The sequence below is a fragment of the Oncorhynchus clarkii genome, chromosome 8 (assembly GCF_045791955.1).
Source record: "Oncorhynchus clarkii lewisi isolate Uvic-CL-2024 chromosome 8, UVic_Ocla_1.0, whole genome shotgun sequence".
NCBI classification, from domain to species: domain Eukaryota; kingdom Metazoa; phylum Chordata; class Actinopteri; order Salmoniformes; family Salmonidae; genus Oncorhynchus; species Oncorhynchus clarkii.
Genome location: NC_092154.1, coordinates 13,039,173 through 13,062,562, shown reverse-complemented (window position 1 = coordinate 13,062,562; position 23,390 = coordinate 13,039,173). Strand labels below are relative to the sequence as shown.

General features: G+C 42.9%; 1 protein-coding gene across 2 annotated transcripts in view; it reads right to left on the bottom strand.

Moving 5' to 3' along the window:
* LOC139414951 (beta/gamma crystallin domain-containing protein 1-like) overlaps window positions 1–22,901 on the bottom strand; it is a 46,252-nt gene extending 23,351 nt beyond the window's left edge. Inside the window, exons 1-9 of one of the 2 annotated variants that reach the window (XM_071162604.1) lie at window positions 22,615–22,870; window positions 19,357–19,432; window positions 17,250–18,736; window positions 13,064–16,877; window positions 12,230–12,397; window positions 11,665–11,703; window positions 10,457–10,575; window positions 5,730–5,889; window positions 2,685–2,824 (exon numbers count right to left, since the gene is read on the bottom strand). In XM_071162604.1, the coding sequence (XP_071018705.1) occupies window positions 2,685–2,824; window positions 5,730–5,889; window positions 10,457–10,575; window positions 11,665–11,703; window positions 12,230–12,397; window positions 13,064–16,877; window positions 17,250–18,736; window positions 19,357–19,407 (5,978 nt within the window). In that variant the 5' untranslated portion in view covers window positions 19,408–19,432; window positions 22,615–22,870. Of the gene's footprint in view, window positions 1–2,684; window positions 2,825–5,729; window positions 5,890–10,456; window positions 10,576–11,664; window positions 11,704–12,229; window positions 12,398–13,063; window positions 16,878–17,249; window positions 18,737–19,356; window positions 19,433–22,614 lie in introns of both variants that reach the window. The other variant, XM_071162605.1, reaches the window with a different exon arrangement.
* Window positions 22,902–23,390: the final 489 nt, after the last annotated feature.

The following is a 23,390-nucleotide window of genomic DNA, read 5'->3' as shown; positions in this document are numbered from 1 at the left end:
AAATGTTAAGTTATTGATGCCAAATCCTGATTCATATTATGCCTGTGTATCACACATAAAACATCAGTGATAGATTTACAGATAAACTCTATTCTCCATCCAATGCTGTGCCAGCTTCTTTTACCCCCAGTTCTGTACAATGCTAGATTACCTTGAGTGAGGCTAAGGAAAGAAAGACTGTACAGTACTCAGATATTCTGTGTGTGAGTCAGAAAAAGAACCGCAGGGAGAGTTGCTAAGGAAACACAGGCGAAAGTATTCAGGGAATAACATTGGTGTTGAGTTGATTACTAGCCTGGTTCAACTAGGCTGAACGCTGTGCTCACCATTCAGTCTGGTGCCATGATGTACTGTATCATTGGTCTGAGGCTAGATGATCACTTCTTTGACAGCCACAAGTATTCAACTCTAATTTTAACTGCCTCCAGTAAGAATTTCCGGGATGGTCGGGCACAGAAAATAAATTATTCCTGAAAGGGGACTTTTCGATCTCACGTGCCTAAGTAAACCGTCTTTAGTCGCAGTTTGGCAACGAAGAGGGAAATGGTCTATTGTGGTGTACTTCAGCTAGAAGCCAGGGCACACAATGTTCTGAAACGTACCTCTCACGTGGGAAAAATAACCTTTGAAATCTTTGCCAGATTCTTTCTTTCCTTTTTTCTCTCTAGACCTCTCTTTCTCTCTCTGCTTTTACCAGTTTCTTCCCTCACCCCCCCATTTCTCTACCTCTATATGTCCCCCACCTTTACCAGTCTCCTACCCCACCTCTCTCTCTCTCTCTCTCTCTCTCTCTCTCTCCCTCCCCACTTTTACCTCTCTCTCTATAGCATGCAGGAGCAGGTTGCATATGGGACATTCTGGGGAGGGGGGGGGGGCAGTAATCATTATCTGTCAGTGCTTTCTCGCTCTCCTCAGCCTGCAAATCAATTGCATTAAAACATTATTTATCCCTGAGGGGCAATCACTTTGAGCATGTGAATCTGCAACAACAACACCATGACAGTATACCACATGCAAGCCACATTAAAACGAACGGCTCATTGAAAAACATCAACATGCCCATCATTATTTAATCCAGTATTTCCCAATCCTGGACCGAAAGAGGTGTACTTTTTGCTTTTTGCCTAGGCACTAACACACATGATTCAACTAATCAACTTACACCTTTGATTAGAATCATGTGTTAGTGCTGGGACAAAAACAAAAATGTGTACCCCCTTGGGTTCCCAGGACCAGGTTTGGGAAACACAGATTTAATAATTTCCTGACTCTTCTTCAATCCAAATTCTTTGAAATACTTTTAAAAAAAAAGAAAAAAAAAGCTTATCTGATCTGGCACTCTGAGCAGGCTTAGTTTTAAGAGTAAACAAATTATATTTGAACTCAGGATCAGGTTCATTAGGGCACACCCCAGAAAGGAAAACAAAAATCAGCATTTCTTGTTGTCCCTCCCTGGTTCAATCAGTTTTATTCCCATTGGAACCTAATGAACATGACCCAGGTTTGGTTCAGTAGCAGCCAGAAGCGATGAAATAATTAACGTAGAGAATTAGGATTGCCTGGTCGCTCAAGGCTCCGAAATGTCATTATCTCCAACTGAAACAGTAATTGAATTCTCTACAATAGCAAGAGTTGTATTGCACGGCAGTATGTAATGCTGATCTCCCGCTGCCTACCCAGATCTCATTAGAAGAACCATGAGGAGAATGCCTTGTTGCTGAGGAGGTTTACAACAAGAGCCAAGCAGCATACTAAACAAACTAAAGAGGTACCATAGACATCTAGAGGTACCGTTCAGGAGGACTACACACACTGACAACCCACAGTGGATCAAAAAGGTACCATAGACATTTAGGACAGGGGTGGGCTAACTTTTTGTCTTGAGAGCCACATCAGGATTTCGAAAATCAACAGGGCCGTAGATTTATTTCTACCAATTTGTTTGTCAAAATCTATTTGGGGGCTAGGAAAAGGGCAGTTGTTTGAAAATATAAAGGTCCATTATAATTTCTACATACTTTTTAATCTAGTTTCAGACGTTCACGCGTGTCCTGGATTGTTTTTCTTCTTTCAAATAATAAATAAAAATAAATAAAAGATGTATGCCGGATGTTTCAGTAACTACATATCTGCACGCAAGAGTAATAAGGTAGCGTACCAAATTACACCCTATTGCCTATTTAGTGCACTGCTTTAGACCAAAAACTGTCCGTCCCGTGGGCCATAGTTTGACCACCCCTGATTTATGAGGAGCAAATATGCACTTACACAGAGTGGACTGATCCATTGAACCACTACACCATAGACATGTACAGTGCCTTGCGAAAGTATTTGGCCCCCTTGAACTTTGCGACCTTTTGCCACATTTCAGGCTTCAAACATGAACCACTACACCATAGACATTTATATGTAGCATTTTAGGAAGAGCAAAGATGCACCTACACCCAAGAGCAGGGTTTCCAAAAGCTCGGTCCTGAGGCCCCCACGTTGTGGTTTTTTGCTCTAGCAGTACACAGTTGATTCAAATAATCAAAGCTCGATTATGATTTGGTTATCTGTGTAGTGCTAGGGCAAAAACCACAACGGGCACCCAGGACGGGTCACAGGAAAGGGCTTGGAATACCCTGCCCTAGAGTGGACTGAAGAGGTACCATGTAAATACAACAGCCATTAGATACACTTACACTCCAGAGTTGACTTTGATGGAAGCTGTGTTCTGTGGGATACCGAAGGAGCTGATCTCTACTGTGTCGTCATGGTACGGTGCTAGCCTGCCGTGGCCCTCTGGCTCAGTGAACAAGTCAATATGGGGAATGCTGTAGTCCTACAGAGGGGAACACAAACCCAGAAACAGTCACCATACTGTGGAGGGAGAATTGTGATTGATTGCATTGTGGTAACACTTTATTTAAAACTGACAGATATAATGCTTTATATAAGCATTTATACCACAGCATTGTTGAATACTCGTTTCTAATTACCTTTACAGGGCATTCTAGGGTGTGCGTTATGTTTCTCTTTATACAATGGGTGGGTCTAATCCTGGATACTGATTGGTTAAAACCGCATTCCAGAAGGTGTCTATTCCCCAAATTACCACCGGCAAAAGACGTTGAAATGACTGTTTACTCTGTTCTAATCTCACTGCGCAATCCACTGTCTCATCAGCCCAGCCAGGCAATTTATAAACTTGATCTCCGCTATAAAAAGCATCTAGACATTATCTCCCATTTCCACAGCGGTGATTTGTATAAACCTTGCTGCCTGTCTCTCTGAAATTTGCAACATTGTTTCAATATTGAAATTTGGTCTCCAGCTGTCCCATAGTAATGAGCGTGTTGGGAGTCGGGATGAGACAGACAGGCAGGCAGGCAGGCAGCTTTTCTCAGCCAGTCAAAATCATCAATCAACTGGCATCATTTTTATGGATACATACAAAGTAATGTCAATAGAAAACAGGTCAAATTAAACACAGCTAGTTTGCTGTGTTTTCAGCTGCAGTTTGAAGTGATTGTGTTAGCTGTGTGTACATTTAGCAGACGCACTTATCGCAACTTACAAGTAGTGAGTGCATACATCTTCATTCCTACTGTTCCCCCTTTGGACCCAAACTCACACCTCTGCTATTGCCTGTGCCATGCTCTACCCACTGAGCCACACGACTAGCTCCCTTGAACAACAGTGTCCTGACAAGAGACCACATTTCCTATGCCAGGCAAAATTGTGCATCATTATCTCATTGTTATGAATGTATCCAAATAAATGTCACCAGAAAACAGCTTAAACAAATGCAGCTGTTATTCTGTCTGCACTGTTTGACGTGACAGTAAGTTAGCCGTAGTTGGCTAGCTAGCAAGCAAGTGATAAGAACATTGCAAGACTTAACAACTGGGTCAAGTCTCTGATCAGCCGATTTTGGTAGCAACCTTAGATTTGTGTCGACACTATATCTCTTGGAAGAATGAAATAGTATGAATAAATGAATCAATCATTATTTGAATATGTTGGTAACCCGTTGTATAAAAGTGATAATGCCCTCTAAGCCGGGGTTTGGAGGATATATTGGCACGGTTTGCCGGCCGTCGACTTAATAACACTCCAAACACCGTCTTTTCCAGCATTATCACTTAAGTAATGCACGGCAATAACCAACAGATATGAGGTTCATTCTAATATGTTCTATGTTTGAGTTGCTTTTGAAATAAAATTTGAATTGAAAAGATCATTGGCATTGTTGAATTCGATTTTCATAATAGCAAGCTAGGAGGACTAACGTTTTGGTTAGCTAAGCTAAGTCTATTTGTTTGGTTACCAAAACAACTAATGTAGCTATCTAGCAAAGTTAAACTTGCTAGGTACTTCAATGGATGTTTAACACATTTCTATAAGCAAATTAACACATTTCTAGCTGCAAATGGGTTATATTATAACCGTGGGATAAGCAGAATAATCAACTCAGGCCTTTATGCGTTCTGTGGAAAATAATGCAACTCAGTCGACGGTCAGTGGCAGTCTGCTGTGCGTTGTGGCACACCTTTCATATCGTGCATTATTTTTAACAGAACTCAAAGCCCCTCGTCAGGGTTGCCAGGTCTAGCTACATTTCTAACCAATGACCTCGGAAAACCCGTCGACAAGGCCTGAAAACTAGCCATGCAGCAAGAGAGGAGTTGCCACATTTATCCAATAAACCTTTTACCCATAACGTTATCAAGTGAATTAAGAAGGAATACAGAAGTAATTTCTAAGGATGTAGGCTACGAAGCAAAATGTGGTTTCCATCAAAATATTACTTATTGCCAGTTTAAGAATATGTCACAAGAGAAAATATAAATAGTCCGTATCAAACTTTCCAGATCATTTTCCATCAATGTATGTCGATTTAACTTGTTTTGACTGCTATGTGTTTATAATTGCAAATCAACTTTGCCATGTTTTGCTGAGCTAGATGTAGGTAGCCTATATATTGCCCCTGATAGTCCAACATCTCGTTTTCAGGGAAAAGTCCACAATGAAGCTGACATTAAATCTGGAGAATGACACATTTGTGATAGGCTGTGACCATGATCACAATTGATGACTTCAAATTGAATTAACTGACATGGCCATTAATCATTTCATAATAACACAAGGCTACAACTACAGAGTTATAGGCTATTTATTAAATCTGTTTGCCAGCTCCAGGTAGGCTGCACAAGTGGCACAAATTGATTTGCAACGACTCCAGCGATATCGTAGGTTCAACATATTTATTGAATCAAATGGTAGGCTACAGTAGCCTAGAATGGCATAGAAATGAATAGCCTACTTGATGGCCAACAGATGCAGATGTACCCTATCATTCTCCACACGTTTTCCATAACAGAAGCCCAGGGAGTTCCATAACTTCCAATTCAAATGTACACCCACGCTGTGCTCCAGACCCTAGAACTGAGCATGAGTAAAATGCAGTGAAATATACTGTACATTTCTTTGAGAGAAATGCCATGGCGGCCGCAGTGCAATTAGAAGTAGCCCAAAAACCTGCCACCCGCGACCAATACATTTTCACCAGCGACAACGTTTTCAAAGTAACCCAACTGGTGGGAAATCGGCAAACATGGCAACCCTGCCCCTCGTTGATTATCCCTTATGTAGTATTAGCCTTTATTATGTCTTATTATAAGGCTCATGATATGTTACGCTGTGTCTCTCTATGTAGCAACATTTACAGCAGAGTGGACACTCACCCATACAGCCAGTCGGATGGAGCCGATGACCATTGGTATGTCGACATGGGGGTGTGATCCTGGTGGCCCTGCATCTGCCCAGACATTGGTTAGCTCAATAGGCCCCTCCTCTAGGGCAATGGAACGTCCCTCGAACCCAGGCCTCTCGTAAAGCACCCAGCTGCAAAGACAGATAGGAGCAGGTAAACAAACACATAAAATATGAATAATAGAAATAGAATCATTTGAACAATATGATTATCTCTTTCTCTTAATTTATGTATTATTTTACATGTATTTGATCACTGTTGCATTGATTATAGATGATCTGCATTAAACATATTCGTGTGAGTGGGGAGACGCTGAGACTGCCTCGTTCACGGGCAGGAAGACAGATTTTCACCTTGTCAGCTCGAGGGATCAAATCTTGCAACCTTACAGTTAACTAGTCCAAGCAATAACGACCTGCCTCTCGACCGATTAATCGGTATCGTCTTTTTTGGTCCTCCAATAATCGGTATCGGTGTTGAAAAATCGTAATCGGTCGACCTCTAATCTGTACGGCTAGTTACCAAGACCACTGTGCCTTATTTGGAGGTTCATACAAGATTTAGTGACATTGTCGACAGAACAGTTGTTCCTGATAGTGGCTATGTAGACCTCCTTTATTCTAACTGCAGAAATGCATACAATTCACTCTCTCGTCCTCCCTTTGGCAAATCTGACCATGACTCAATTCTCCAGCTTCCTGTTTACAAACGATAGCTCAAATGGGAAGTACCAGTGATATGCTCATTACGGAAGTGGTGGGATGAAGCAGACGCGAGGCTACAAGACTGTTTTGCTAGTACAGACTGGGATATGTTCCGGGATTCACCCGATAGCATTGAGGATACCACAACAGTCACAGGCTTCATCAATAAGTACATAGACAATGTCGTCCCCACAGTGACTATAAGAGTGAATCCTAACCAGTGCTTAATTGTACATTTGGAGGTGCCGGAACAAAAAGTGAGCTAGAGAAGGGGGTTAAAAAACCTCCTTTGTAACAAAGCATTGCATGCATTATCTTGCTTTTGTGTACTGGCATAGATCAGTAGAGGCGCTTGCAGGAGTTGCACACAATGGGGATTTTTTTTTAATAGCCTAAGTGGCCCTTATAAACGCATTTCATGCAATTCTATTTCATTTTAGAATACCTCACAAATGATCGAAATTATAGGCTACTTTGACACTGACAAACTGAGATGAATAAAAACGACCTTGACTTCAATCCATCATGGGCCTAGGCCTAGGTGTGTGTAAATGGATGGAGGAAAGGGGGAAGGAGGAAATTCTAGTCCTAAAAAAGCTTTCTAGTTTCACTGACTCACCCAATGATGCTCAGCTCACTCACCGGCGACGGCCGATACGCTCGTGCCAAAAGCTTCTCTCTCTTAATTCACTTGGTAAAACAATGCTGTTCGCTCAATAGGCCTATATGGAAGCTGATAACTTGGTAGCCTACAGACAGATTAGTCTTTTTTTCAGTGGGATCCCTTTGTTTTCCAAGCTGTATTTTCCAGCAATTGTATTTGAAATATTGTGAAAGGCTTGTTTTGGCTTTATGCTGTTCACTGACAGGTTTGCAGCATGTTCCTGACTGTAGGCATGCCTCGTGATTGGGCTACACACAATCCACAACTAGGCAATTTTGCTTTTTGATTGGCAGTCATTGTAAATAAGAATGTGTTCTTAACTGACTTGCCTAGTTAAATAAAGGTAAAAAGAAAAAGAAAAAGAAAGGTTAAATTATTATTTTTTTAAACAGGGCTGTTGTGGGGCAGGTCAAGAGCTTTAAGTTCCTTGGCGTCAACATCACTAAGGACTTAACAGGGTCCACACACACCTGCAAAGTCGTAAAGAGGAGACGGCAGCGCCTCTTCCCCCTCAGGAGGCTGAAAAGATTTGGAATGGGCCCTCAGATCCTCAAAAGGTTCTACAGCTGCACCATCGAGAGCATCTTGACTGGCTGCATCACCGGTTGGTATGGCAATTGCACCGCCCTTGACCGCAGAGCACTACAAAGGGTGATGCGGACAGCCCAGTACATCACTGGGGCCGAGCTCCATGCCATCCAGGATCTTTATATCAGGCGAAGTTAGAGGAATGGCCGAAAAATTGCCAAAGACTCCAGCTACACAAGCCAGACTGTTCACTCTGCTACCTTCCAGCAAATGGTACCGGAGCATCAGCAGCATCGACAGCTTCTTCCCCCAAGCCACTGCTAAATAGTAAACTAATGCGCTGATCCTACACACACTCACTAGACTATATATACACACCATATCATTCACACACACACTACATTGGCACTCCCACACTTTGGCACTGCTACTCGGTTCTTTTCTAAATTTGACTCTTATTATTATTATCTATCCTGATATCTAGGTCACTTTACCCTGCCTTCATGTATATATATTTTTAGATATTTCTTTAACCTTTATTTAACTAGGCAAGTCAGTTAATTAAGAACAAATTCTTATTTACAAAGATGGCCTACCCTGGATGACGCTGGGTCAATTGTGCGCCACCCTATGGGACTCCCAATCACAGCTGGATGTGATGCAGCCTGGATTCAAACCAGGTACTGCAGTGACTCTCTTGCACTGAGATGCAGTGTCTTCAATCACTGCGCCACTCGGGAGCGCACATACAGTGCCCTCGGAAAGTATTCAGACCCATTTATTTTTTCCACATTTTGTTACGTTACAGACTTATTCTAAAGTAGATTAAATAAATAAATAAATCCTCAGCAATCTACACACAATACCGCATAATGACAAAGCAGAAACAGGTTTTCAGAAATGTTTGCAAATTTATTCAAACTAAAAACCAGAAATACCTTATTTACATATGTTTTCAGACCCTTTGCTGTGAGACTCAAAATTGAGCTCAGGTGTGTCCTGTTTCCATTGATCATCCTTAATTGTTTCTACATATTGATTGGAGTCCACCTGTGGTAAATTAATTTGATTGGACATGATTTGCAAAGGCACACACCTGTCTATATAAGGTCCTACAGTTAACAGTGCATGTCAGAGCAAAAACCAAGCCATGAGATCAAAGGAATTGTCCGTAGAGGTCTGAGACAGGATTGTTTTGAGGCACAGATCTGGGGAAGGGTACCAAAACATTTCTGCAGCATTGCAGGTCCCCAAGAACACAGTGGCCTCCATCATTCTTAACTCCATCATTTCTGCAGCACTCCACCAATCAGGCCTTTATGGTAGAGTGGCCAGATGGAAGCCCCTCTTCAGTAAAAGGCACATGACAGCCCGCTTGGAGTTTGACAAAAGGTTCTCTGGTCTGATGAAACCAAGATTGAACTCTTTGGCCTGAATGCCAAGTGTCACGTCTGGAGGAAACCTGACACCATCCCCACGGTGAAGCATGGTGGTGGCAGCATCATGCTGTGAGGAGTTTTTTCAGCGGCAGGGACTGTAAGACTAGTCAAGATCGAGGCAAAGGTGAACAGCGTAAAGTACAGAGAGATCCTTGATGAGACTTGAAAATAGCTGTGCAGCGACCGGGAGGGTCCAACCTGACAGAGCTTGAGAGGATCTGCAGAGAATGGGAGAAACTCCCCAAATACAGGTGTGCCAAGCTTGTAGCGTCATACCCAAGAAGACACAGGGCTGTAATCGCTGTCAAAGGTGCTTAAACAAAGTACGGAGTAAAGTGTCTGAATACTTATGTAAATGTGATATTTCAGTTCTTTATTTTAAATAAATTATCAAATATATTAAAAAAACAGTTTTGCTTTGTCATTATGGGGTATTGTGTGTAGATAGATGAGAAAAACAACAACAATTTAATCAATTTTAGAATAAGGCTGTAACCTAACAAAATGTGGAAAAAATCAAGGGGTCTGAATAGTTTCCGAAGGCACTGTACCTCGTACCTCTACACATTGATCTGGTACTGTTACTCCCTGTATATAACTCCATTCTTGTCTATTTTATTTTATTCCTCGTGTTAGTTATTTTATTTTGTATACATTTTTTTTTAAACTCTGCATTGTTGGGAATGGTTCGTAAGCATTTCACTGTAAAGTCTACACCTGTTGTATTTGGCGGCCATTAGACTTTTTCTGTGCTCTTGCTGGATGTCTTTCTGTTGCAACTTGAATTAATCCAGATGCATTTTTTTTAATGACTATCAGAGACCGCTCATCTTAATTTCACCTGGAAATTCTCTTTTACACTTCACGTTTAACTCTTTCTGTCGCCTGAAATCCTGAACCTGCTTGGCTAACATTCCACTCCTTGTACCCCATGTTTTGCATGACAAGGAGTGTAAAGACTGGTACCCAGGCCACTTGACTTTGGACTAGTTTATTGTTTGTGCATGTCCCATTATCATGTAGGACAAAAACTTTGGGTGGTTGATTCAATAAAATGAAGTAATATGAATGATAAACAGTCCAATATAATTGTTATCACACATTGGTATTTCCTGACATGAGTCATAGGATGGGATGGTATTTGAAACCATCGAATAACTCAGCTTGGCATGCCAGATATTCTCTGCCAAGGAAGCACTACGCTACATGTTATGTAAATATGCTTTCTACAGACGCCAGACAGAGCATCCAAACTTGTGTTTTTTCTGTTAACTGGATATTCCTATTCCAGACCTTGCTTGAACTTTGAAAACAGAACATTTACTCTGTAGGATATAAGAGACAGTTTGGCTGTGTGACTCACCATCCTCTCAACACCTTCACAGAAATCCTAGGAGACAGTTGGAACTGGGTGGCATCCACCACGTCTCTGAAGACTTCATAAGTCTGGCCGCTAAACTGATCATGCTCAAACAACACCATCTAAATCATAGGAACAGGGAAGCCATTTTGTCATTTCAAAACATCAAGAGAAAAAGATGTCATGAGCAGCTCTGACGAAGGCAGGCTTAATAAACTAAAGTGATACTGGCAAGGTGCACTGTGGGTTTTATTTTCTTGAAGAAAGCATAAAGAGAGAAGGAAATGCTCAAACATCACCATGGAAACACCATGTGTCATTTCAAAATATCAACAGAAAAATAAATGCTGTCACTGCCTCATTTTGAAACGTGTTGGTTTAAAAAAAGAATGTATATGTTTTTGAAGAAGCAAACTTCCATTTATCCGACTACCAAAACGAACTGTCTTTTAATCAAGACATTAAGAAAAGGAAGTACATTAACTCTCCCTCGCTCTGAATCTGATGTCGATATTCCATCACATTGTATGACTCATCGGGTGACTCATCATATGACTAAGTTGGCAGAGCTACCATGAGAGCTTGTTAGGATGTTTCATTCCATTCACTTGTAATTCTCATCTTCAAGCATTATATAACCTCACGATATAACATCCCAAAAGGCAGCCTATTCCCTTTATAGTGACTGCTTTTGGCCATCGAGCTCTTGTCAAAAGCAGTGCACTGTATATGGAACAAAGTGTCATTTGGGATGCCACCTTATCACTCTTGCATGCAAACCTACAGTTACTGAAACAGCATAAAGAAAATAAAGTACATGTTTAACTGCCTGCCTTCCATCCCCACCCCCTGAGATTCCACAATGCAATGCTTTTACCACAGAGTTTAAATGACTCTTGGCAGTACAGAATAGCTTGTTCTTAAACATATCCAGCTGTAGATCTGCTCCTTTCTCAAACAACCCCATTTTCCCTTGATGCGAAACCATATGAAACAGATGTCTTCAATAACACAATGGTAGAGTCCCAAATGGCACCCTACTCTGTATAGTCCTATGGGTCCTGGTCAAAAGTACTGCACTACATAGGGCATAGGGTGCCATTTGGGACACAAATAATAGCTTCTCCTTCCATTCAGTTTCAATTCTATCCTGCTAATTCTTTCAATTCTATCCTGGTTCTTTGAAAATATCTGTTTGAAGCTGTGCCTACCTTTCCTGGTCGCCTATGGAATCCATTCACATCCTCTCTCTGTAACACCAAAATCACATGAATACTGCAATTATCATGACATTCTAGATGGTTATCTTCAATGTCATAAAATCCAGGTTCCAGAGCTGCTTATCAGTGTTTAAGTTAATGATGTGTACTGTGTACTGTCCACTCTTAGAAAAAAGGGTTCCAAAAGGGTTCTTCAGCTGTCCCCAGAGTAGAGACATTTTTGGTTCCAGGTAGAACCGTTTTTGCTTCCAGTACAAAGGGTTCTACATGGAACCCAAAAGTATTCTTTAAAGGGTTCTCCTATGGGGACAGCCAAGAACCCTTTAAGGCTCTAGATAGTTTTATTTTCTAAGACTGTGTTCTGCGTACTGTGTACTTGTTTGTGGGTCAGGCCTTTCTGACTCATGGTTTGACTATGGTTTGTTTTATTGACTGTTATGAGACATGTTTAAGTCAATTAATATAACTGTTTTATACATAATACTTAATGAATATTACACACGTGTAACCCCCCAACCCACCCATCCATCCATCCCCTTCTCCCACACACACTTACATGGTCAGTACGAGTCCCTAGTGGGCCAGCCAGAGGGGCCATGGCCTCGAGTAGGGAGGATGGAGGAACCAGAGGAAGATTCGGTCTTCCATCCAGCATTAGGAGTCCAGGCCTGATATTCAAGTCTCCTCTACCACCTCCTTCAAGTGACTTCATCCCTCCAATAACCTGATATAACCAAACAATAACCATTAAATACCCATCAGATAAGGATCCGTGTGTGAGGCAGTAAGACACGCTTCCCTCCCCGTAAAAACCTACGGAAATACAAAAACAATTACTGAAATAGGATAACATGTTTAAACACAGAACAGAGTGTCTGCGTTCTATGATAATGTTCTTCTAATCAACAGGAAATCCAACAGGAAAGCCAAACCCGGACGACGTTGGGCCAATTGTGCGCCACCCTATGGGACTCCCAAGCACAGCCGGATGTGCTGCAGCCTGGATTCGAACCAGAGACTGCAGTGACGCCTCTTGCACTGAGATGCAGAGCCTTAGACTGCTGCGCCACTCGGGAGTACACTGCTTGCATTTCACACCATTCAATCAAGATTGATCACACACTCTATAGCTTTCAAACATCTCAATGGCAGTGTTACCCAAAACACCTGCCAGTACCCGCACATCTGAATGGTCATCTAATCGTTAAGCATTGGATTAGAGTATCAGGTGTGTTGGTACTGGAACTAGAACAAATACGTAACATGACTTGGGATTCTCAAAAAGAGGTTTGAGAAACACTACCATTGAGATGTTCAAAACTGCTAGATTCAACATGTGGTGTGGGATGCAAGCACTACTCAATAGAATTGAGAGTTGTCGAAAACCTACCTCTGAGTTGAGCAGTTCCTGCCCTGTGCTCAGCTCTAGTTTCCCAGCAGGCTCTCGGAGAGGAAGGTACTTCTCTAAATACTCCGGCAGCTTGATGTCGTTAAAGGACGGGAACGGAGAAGCTGAGTCACTGACCACAGCAGTCTGGGCAGTGGGCCTGTTCCCCAGGTTACGACTTTGGATGGTAGCCTCCCCAGAGGAAGTGGGGGAAGTCTGGGGGACTGGTGGTGGTGGCTTAGTGACTGGTGAAGGGCTGGGCTGGAGGTGAGGGGCCTCAGTGGGAGACACCTCCCCACACGGAGTGGTGTCCATCTGGAGTTGAACTCCGGGCCTCTTGCCCCGGGTGGAGGAGCTGTTCAGGCTACTAAGGATACAGCTCCCCTCCAAGCGTGACATACGAGATTTCACCACCTTCGCCTCCTCCTCTTCCTTCTCCTCCCCCTCACCCCCTTCCTTCCTCTTCTCCTCGCCCTCCTCCGTGGTGGTCTTCTCCCTCTCCAAGATGAGCCTGGAACGGGTGTCGAGGCTCTTGAGTAGGATGCTGCCCCTGTCCCGGTCTGTGATGCTGGCCCTGGCCGGCTTCAGCTCCCCTTTGACCTGGTTCCTCTGGAGCTTAGGCAGAAGACTCTGGGTCGTCTCCACAGAAAACTCCCTCTTCCTCCTCAGGCCGAACTGGAACTCCTCTGGGTCAAAGGTCTTCTCGAAGCGGTCCTCCCGGATGGCGGGCATTGCGAACGGTGGCTTGGGAGGATGGTGGTGGTGGTTCTGCCGCGGTGGCAACGAGAAAGGCACGCCAAGGCGTTTTATGTTCTCGATGAAGTCATCGTCGTCCAGTTCTCCGGATGTGTCCAAGAGGTTGCTCTCGCTGACCGATGAGCTGAGCTTGGGTTCAGCGGGGCGGAGGAGCTTCGGCTTGGGAAAGCGATGGTCCACGTCTAGCCAGCTGGAGGGGGTGTCGCGTTGGAGGGGCAAGCCACTACCACCGCCCCCCAGTAAGGGGAGCTTATTCAGGGATGGATGTTGGGGAGAGACTGGGCTCTGTTTTTTGGTGGTTTCAGTAGAAGAGAGTATCTTCAAAACTTTGCCTGGACTGGGGAAAAATGTTGATTTCTCATTGGTTGTCTTGAGTTGTGTTACAGGGTGGATCTCGACATTCCCAACCAGTGTAGGATTTGTTACCACAATTCCTTTCTTTTCATCAGTTGTCCTTTCTTGCACAGTAGTAGTACAACTACTAGTAGATGACTTTTGTTCAAGTGCATTCAATTTTCCCTCTTCTAGCTTTCCATTGGGCAACATCACTGTCTTTTCTCTGTCCTCACTCTGTGATTGGCTTGGTAGAGTGTTCCCCTCCTTCACATCCTCTGACTTTTTTACCTCTGGGGCTATAGTCTTTACAGTGGAGTTCTCCTTCCCAACATCCAGCCTTGGCCCCTCACTGCTCTTCGGCTTTGGCCCAGGTAGTTCTTTCTCCCCCTGACCCTTTGTCTTTTCTCGGGCTTTGGTCTCCGAAGGAATCTGAGCAGAATCTACCGCTGTAGGTTTTGAGGCCTTGCTTTCTGTTTTTACAGCAGTGGAGTTCTCCTTCCCAACATCCAGACTTGACCCCTCACTGCTCTTCGGCTTTGGCCCAGGTAGTTCTTTCTCCCCCTGACCCTTTGTCTTTTCTCGGGCTTTGGTCTCCGAAGGAATCTGAGCAGAATCTACCGCTGTAGGTTTTGAGGCCTTGCTTTCTGTTTTTACAGCAGTGGAGTTCTGCTTCCCAACATCCAGACTTGACCCCTCACCACTCTTCGGCTTTGCCCCAGGTAGTTCTTTCTCCCCCTGACCCTTTGTCTTTTCTGGGGCTTTAGTCTCCGAAGGATTCTGAGCAGAATCTACTGCTGTAGGTTTTGAGGCCTTGCTTTCTGTTTTTATAGAGGTGTCCTTCTCTACTACTGGCACTGTAGTGCTAGGCATTGAGGGGGTGGGTTCTGGGGTAGGCCTCACTCTGTGCGTCAGTGTGTCGTGGCTAGGTTTATCTGTCTTCGCCTCAGATGACATTACAGACTGGGTCTGCTTTGAGACATTGGTTTGCTGCTTTTCTAATACAGGGTCCTGATGATACGATTTTGTTTTCTGCTCAGGCACACGTGTAGACGACCCTTCCTTAGGAGGCTCGATTGCACATTTATCACTCTTTTTTCCCATCGCTGTCTCATCAATCTGAGTAACAACACTGGCAATTTTATCTGACTGAGAAGGCTGTGTAGGAGTCAGTGAGGCTGGAGGTTTAATAGGAGCTACAGAGGTTGGGACAGCTTTAGTACCAGCTGTCTCAGGGGTGTATTGTCTACTGCCTGAAGGCAAATCCTTCTCTGACTTTGTATCTGTATTTTTCTCAGACTGTTTTACCATTTCCACCGCTTTCTTTTCAGGCTGCATTGGTCTGTTGTCGACTTTAGCGTGTGGGACAGGTGAGCCTTTCTCCACACGAGAGGGGTCTTGAACAAGAGTCTGTTTATTCTTAGGCAAATGTGAAGACAGGGATGTATCGCTGTTGTCCTTGGAAACATTTTGATTTATCTTAATGGTAGAGGTCGTCTCAGAGCTTCCCCCCTCTGCCTTCTCTCCCTTGGAACTCTGTGAGGGTAGAATGTCTACAGTTTTATCATTGGGCCCCTTTCTTACACTGATAGGATCAGAGGTAGCCATTTTGTTGTCTTTGTTGACATTTGCAGGTGTGGGTGATTGCATCTTTTCCTTTAACGGTTTGTTAGAATTTTCCTTTTCATCTGACAATGACTTGATCTGCTTGTCTGAGGCTGCTCGCTTTTTAATGACTACTTGTTGGCTGTTTTCACTAACAGACTCTTTTTTAACATCTGATTTTACGTCTACAGATTGACTGTATTGTGGCGATGTAAGTGTATTAACGTCCTGCTCAAATGCAGTGGCCATTTTCTTTGTGGTGCCTGCCTCTTCCTGTTTGCTGTTGACCACTTCCTGCTCAGTGTTTGTCACTTCCTGTTTCATGTCACAGCTCGGGTTCAGGTGATTGGCTGACTCCCCTCCTTTGCTTTTCCGTCTCTTTGACCTGGAGTTTTGTCTGCTGTTGGCTTTGGATTGTGGGCTGACCTCATTGGTTGAGTCCACCTGAGGTGTCAGCTGGCTTGAGTCTGAGCTACTCCCCCCTTTAACTGAAGTATTTAGGTCAATATTGGTAGGTCTCTTTGGTAGCTCCACTGTTTCAGTAGCCTCTTTGTCCTTTGTTTTGGAGTCTGTCTGATCTGCTTTAGGAACTGGCATGACCCCTACTGGGGTGGTATCTGGCTCCGCTGGTTTCAATGTTATCTCTGCCTTTGGGGTGCTCAGAGTAGGAGTCTTTTCCCCACTGGCCAGTTTTCCCTGAATGTCCTGTTTTGTTGTCTTTGACACAGCAGAATCTGTAGAATTTTCAGCTATTCCTGCAATACTAGAGGACTTTTGGGGTACCATTGTTTCATCATCCACCTTCTGAGCCTCTGCAAAGTTCCTCGCCCGCTCCCGTATCGTTTTTAATTTCTCCCGAACAGGGGGGGCTGAGCTGGACCTGGCATCGCCACGTTCCACCGATTTCTCCCGCTGATCTGGCAACCTGAGCTCTCTGTTTACATTTGTTCTTAGCTGCTCTGTGACTTTCCTGGTGGGAGAAACATCTGCACTCCTGGGGTAAGTCTTACTGGGACTGGCAACCCCCATCGCTCTCCCCTCAAAAAGGCTGATCCTATCTGCGATCCGCCCAATAGGCTGAGGAGTCTTGGATTCCTCGTCCACTTTCTTTAAATCAGGTGGTCTGTGACGAATGAAAACAAAGAAGCATGTTTTCTGTCTCAATATGACCAAAAATTGTTCAATTGATCTAGCTGTAAATACACTACATTTGTTCTATATCACACACAAAATCTATCTCAATGGATTTAGTGTTTTGAAAATACTTTGAGCTAAGTGGAGTTAGTGGTTGAAATGCCAACAAATGTAGGACATATTTTGATGCACTACAAAGATAGTTTTCCCTTTACAGGTAAAATATCATTATTTCACTTTTTTTGCTGTAAACAGAGATATTTAAAGTGTTTAAATAACATATCTGATTCCTAAACTGCGTAGTCAGGAAGTAGGTTATCCAACGATACAGTAATCTAGTAGTCAGGTAAACACAACTCACCTCTTGGTCACCTTCGGTTCCACCTTGCCCTTTCCCTTAGCTGTATCATGACCCTCCGTGACCTTTCCTGTAGCCATTCCTCCTTTCTCAAAGCTCACGGCTATGTGTCCTCCCTCTGGACTCAGTGGCTGCTCCGAGTTCACCATCACTTTCTTCGCAAAGAACTTCACCTCGCTGTGTGACACCTTCATGCTCCGGCGTTTGGACTCGGCGCTCTCCGTGCGCCTCTCCACCCGACATGGGCTCGTGTCGTCGACCATGTCTATGTCCATGTTCCCTTCCCCGTCCACCACGGCCACTAGGGTGGCGTGTACTGGTGCGTCTAGGTCCTCCTGGGCTTCCTCCCTCTCCTTCCCTCTGCGTATTTTTTTTGGAACTGAAGCATGTTCGTCTTTAGAAGAGGAGGGGGTGGAGTCTCCAGGTTTAGGTGTGTTATATTCTGATGATGTAGGTGAGTTCTCGGCTCCAGGCTGGGTTTTGGTGGGTGTATTCTCCTGAGAACTGGCTCCTCCTCCGTCTCCGGAGGAGTTCTTCCTGGACCGCCTCTTACCTGAGTTCTTACGGCCCATCGTGTCTGTGTCTCTGTCTGACTCCTCTTCACCAGAGAGCTCAGGGATGGTCTGTGAGCTCGTCTGTGTCTCTGTGGGGGACTTCAGTGACACTCCCACCAGGGCACTGTAACTGCTATGACCTTTGATCCCTATAGCAGCTTTGAGACAAATCCTTTTGCGCTCCTCTGTCCTCTCCTTTGTATTGGTGTTCTCTGATGACAAGTCAACACTCTTGGATGATTTTGCTCTGGAAACCACCTGAAGTCTTTTCTTCACCCTGGTGGTGATGATGGCGTGGGGCACTTCCTGCTTTGTGTGGGTGTTCGTTCCGTTCTGGCTCAGGCTCAGGCTCGTCTCCTCCAGGTACACATGCAGCCTCTTGCCTGCCTGGACTTGGGATCGGGGCAGGGCCTGGGTGTGTTCCTGTCGGTCAAAGTCCTCCCAGGCCACTCCCTCTTCAAGGGCAGATGAAAGAACACGTGTCAGATGGCTGGCATTCCTCTTCGGGGCAGGATTCCCGCTCGCTCCACTGCTCCTTCCCCCCTCCTCCTCCGTTTCCTCTCCCTGCGAGGCAATCCACCACTCCTCCTCCCTAGGACCTCCTCCTTCTCCCCACTCGTTGTGGCTGCTGGCTGCAGAGAGGGGGCTGTCCCTGTGGGTAGACGCTCTGGCGTCCGCCGTGTTCCACTCCTCAAAAACCCTGGAGAGATGCCGCTGGGCTGGCTGGGAATTCTGTCCCTCCTTCTGCTGCTCCTCTTCTCCCCTCACAGGCTCCTCCTGGGCCCCCTCTCCTTGTGGCCTGGGGCTCTGGTCTTCCGTCTGGGACTGAGAGGCATCGTCACTTGGACTCCTGGGGCTCCCTCTTTCTTTCCAGGGGGAGAACCAGCTCCCGATCCGGCCCAAGACACCAGTACTGTGCTCTTCTGGGGTCTGAGACTGTAGTCGTAGAGGCAGACAGAGAACTAATTAGACATGTCTTTACAGTACCAGTACATACTCACTGACTGCCAGTGCCAATACACATGCATACGCTGCACATGCATAAGCATAAGAGGTTACCATTTACTTAAAATCTTCAGCTATAATGCATTATAACTTGTTATAAGCATGTATGAGCCTTTATTTACAATGCCTTGTTATGAGGCTATGTTTTGTCCCTCTCTATTGTATGTAGGAGATTTTCAAGTGACTCAAATAGGCTGTTATTTTAGTCAGGATGATTATAATAGGATAACAAGACAGTAAAGAGGCTCATTTGTGCCTATAGTCTTACAATGGATTAGAACGTCATTATAATGCATTATACCTACAGGCTTTAAGCAATGTGTTACTGCTTACAGTGTAGGTACCTACGGGCTTTAAGTAAGTGTTACTGTATACAGTGTAAGTTACGTGTGTACGGCACAGTGAATATTGCAGATAGGCGAAAGGAAGGAAGGGTCAGAGAGTCCAAGGGTTATTTGCTTTGTCAATGTCAGATTTTGTGCAGCTCTCAACATAATGAAAGCATGCAAGAGCAGTACTAATAATACCTTTGTTATAGGAGCTCAACTCACCCAAGAGCCAAGTACCATATCATTCAGAGTCTTTATGCCGCTTGTGAACATGTTTTAGGCTTTAAAACATTTAAACCTATAGACCATAAAACACAAATATAATATATAATCATCCTAAAATACATACTATTTAGCTCTGTTGCAAATTAACATGCACCTATGCAAATAATTCATATTTTAGAGCATTTCCCCCAAAAAATAAAATTGGGTAACGTGGTGTAATTCTAACAGAAACCACTTTATGTCACCAATTTTTTAACACCCTTGCTGCCACTACTCTTCCTCGACTACAATTTTTATCTGTCTCATCTAAAAAATGTACAATACCGGTTAAAAGTTTTACAAAACCTACTCATTCAAGCTTTTTCTTTACCTACATTGTAGAATAATAGCGAAAACATCAAAACTATGAAAAACACATATGGAATCATGTAGTAACCAAAAAAGTGTTGAATGCATTTCAGTTAACAAGTGTGCCATGTTAAAAGTTCATTTGTGGAATTTCTTTCCTTATTAATACGTTTGGGACAATCAGTTCTGTTGTGACAAGGTAGGGGTGGTATACAGAATATAGCCCTATTTGGCAAAAGACCAAGTCTATATTATGGAAAGAACAGCTCAAAGAAAGAGAAACGACAGTCCATTATTACTTTAAGGCATGAAGGTCAGTCAATACGCAAAATTTCAAGAACTTTTAAAGTTTCTTAAAGTGCAGTCGCAAAAAACATCAAGTTTTATGATAAAACTGGCTCTCATGATGACTGCCACAGGAAAGGAAGACCCAGAGTTACCTCTGCTGCAGAGTTCATTAGAGTTACCAGCCTCAGAAATTGCAGCCCAAATAAATGCTTCATAGAGTTCAAGTAACAGACACATCCCAATATCAACTGTTTCAGAGAAGACCGTCTGAAACAGGCCTTCATGGTCGAATTGCTGCAAAGAAATCACTACTAAAGGACACCAATAAGAAGAAGAGCCTTGCTTGGGCCAAGAAACAGGAGCAATGGACATTTGACCGGTGGAAATCTGTCCTTTGTCCAAATTTGAAAATGTTGGTTCCAACCTCTGTGTCTTTGTGAGACGCATAGTAGGTGAATGGATAATCTACACATGTGTGGTTCCCTCCGTGAAGCATGGAGGAGGAGGTGTGGGGGTGCTTTGCTGGTTACACTGTCAGTGATTTATTTAGAATTCAAGACACACTTAACCAGCATGGCAAAAGGACAATGACCCACAACACCTCCAGACTGTGTAGGGGCTATTTGGACAAGAAGGAAAGTGATGGAGTGCTGCATCAGATGACCTGGCCTCCACAATCACCCAACCTCAACCCAATTGAGAAGGTTTGGGATGAGTTGGACCGCAGGGGTGAAGGAAAAGCGTCCAACAAGTGCTCAGCATATGTGGAAACTCCTTCAATACTGTTGGAAATGCATTCCAGGGGAAGTTGATAAAGAGAATTCCAAGAATGTGCAAAGCTGTCATCAAGGCAAAGGGTGGCTACTTTGAAGAATTTGTTTAACACTGTTTTGGTTACTACATAATTCCATTTGTGTTATTTCATAGTTTTGATGTCTTCACTATTATTCTACAATGTAGAAATGACAAAAAAATTAAGAAAAACCCTTGAATGAGAAGGTGTTATAAAACTTTTGACCGGTAGTGTAAGTCACTAACAAACCGAGTTAATTTGATCTAATATTTCGTAATTTATAAAAAGTTATATAATATAGTATTATATTATATAGTATTACATCTATAAATGTTTTATGTATGTACCATTAAGCTTACTGCAAGCTCTACGCCGACGCAAGATTCGGAGTGTTGCAATTACATTTTTAGTTACAAAAGGGACGGCTTCTTTTAATACGCTCTGGCATTCAACATACTTTTTTACTACCTGAACATTTTCACGCTGTATCATTCCTTCTGCAGTCGTGGGATGGCAGTGTGGCTTGGTTCCTTGATTTGATATATGGGCTATACATAGGCTATTCATCAAAGTAGCCTATTTTGCATTGATAACTAAATATAATCTCAGCCATTGTTCAAACAACAAGAATCCACCCAAAAAGGTGTTTTGTTTAAAAGTAATAACTAGTGAATACAGGATATTGTGAAATGGTAGAAACTGCTGTAGCCAACTAGCTAGCCATGTGCTTTTTTACTCTGTGACCAAAACACAATGTTTTAGCTGATATGGGAATGAATACACAAGCAGCATATCAAACTGCGATAATGTTTTAAGTTCAAAGGCTAGCTAGCTTGCTAAGTCTTTAGCCAAGCTAAAGATAGCGGCTACAAGCAAGGGAAGGCAATTCTTCCTTGTTTTCACAAAATTAAAAGACAAAAAAAACTGTGCTATCGCCCCCTTGTGAATGGCTGTGGGACTGGCGAGGATATCATGTTACCAAAAGGTGTCCACTAATCCAACAATCCCACTCCACCTATGTGCATGCACAGAGTTAGATCAACGGAGTAAAGCTTGTAGAAAAACCTGTAGCGGAGACTAAATATAACTAATCCACTTGTTTAGAAAGAAAAATAGGAATCAGTTTTGATTAAAGCAGTAACATTTAAGTTACCACCCCTCCAATTGGGCAACTGGCCCCCCGGCAATCTAATGCAAGTCTATGCTACCTAAATTAGTATTTTACAAATAATGTCCAAATCATCTACAAGTAACTTCATTGAGTTATACAGTCATTTTTAGACACTTTAGAATGATTTGGAGTGATAAAGAAAAGAGAGGCCTTACATCAAAACCTCATCATAGTGAGGATATTAATAGTGAGATGTGCAATGCCATTTTGGTTCAATATTTGATGTATTTAATTCAAATAAGATACCTAGACTTAAGCATTTAATTATTCAAAAGTATCAAAATAAAATGTATTAAATAGATTTTAACACAGTAATCTTCAGGGGGGGTACCCGTGTACTTGGGAAAACTGTCATTTTCTAAAAACGAAATGTCATTAAATAACCAAAAAAGTGTAAACTGTAGCCACTTACTCCTCTTCATAGTTTGCTTGCCTAAGTCTGACAATCATTCCCATACCAAAGTTTTACCAAACTTTGCTTTTTTTGTGTCAGCAATTAAACATTGTTCTTAGGGGGGGGCTTGTTACCCCATGTTCCCCTATATATGAAAATATATTTCTCAATCTAAATATAAGTACATGATAGATATAATACCTCCAACATTTTCAACTGCTTCCATACCCCAGTGACAGAGAAATCTAAAGAACAACTTACCTTAAATTAGAGGAAAACTCCAATATTTAAAACCCAAAATGAACAGCTGTCAAGTACAGAATAAGTCAGTCTCACAATATAGTCAGTATGATAATAATCATTCTCTCGTTTTCTTTGTAAAAGTATTTTCCATGTCTGACTAACAGAAAAAGCAAGCAGAACAAGAGGAAGACCGTTTGAAAGTGGAATCGAAGGTATGTGTGCAGGCTGAGTTGAAGTTTGATAATTATTTCTGTGCGGAACGGCGCGCATACGCAGCCTGGTGGTAAAATATCCGGCAAACGTTTCCCTCGGGAGATGACGCATTCGATTTGTAGGCTTGCCTGTTCCTTTTTTGAATCGTCTGGTTTCAAAGTGTGCCACTGTTGGCGGGCTGCTCAAGTCAGTCTTTCCATAAGCAGTTGAGAACTGTAGTTAACCCTTCAAATAACTGTCTGCCCCAGGATAAAATGTAGTTGTTGTTTATCTGTTTGTTTTGTCTATTTGTCAATAGAATGACCATAACCACAAGGCAAATGAACAAATATTTACACATAGCCTATTTCTTTCCACTTAATTAAGTTATTTATGCACCTAAATGTCCGCTATTAGGCCTAAAGTGCGATTGTCATTGTTATTATGCTACTTTGCAATGTGTGTTTTTATCATTGATATAGCCTAATCATAGGCTAGACATTGCATACCTGTAATTAGAAAATAATAATATGATATAATAACATATAATAGAATATAGGCCTAAATAAACATTGAAAGAAAAGACAATTGATATATCACCA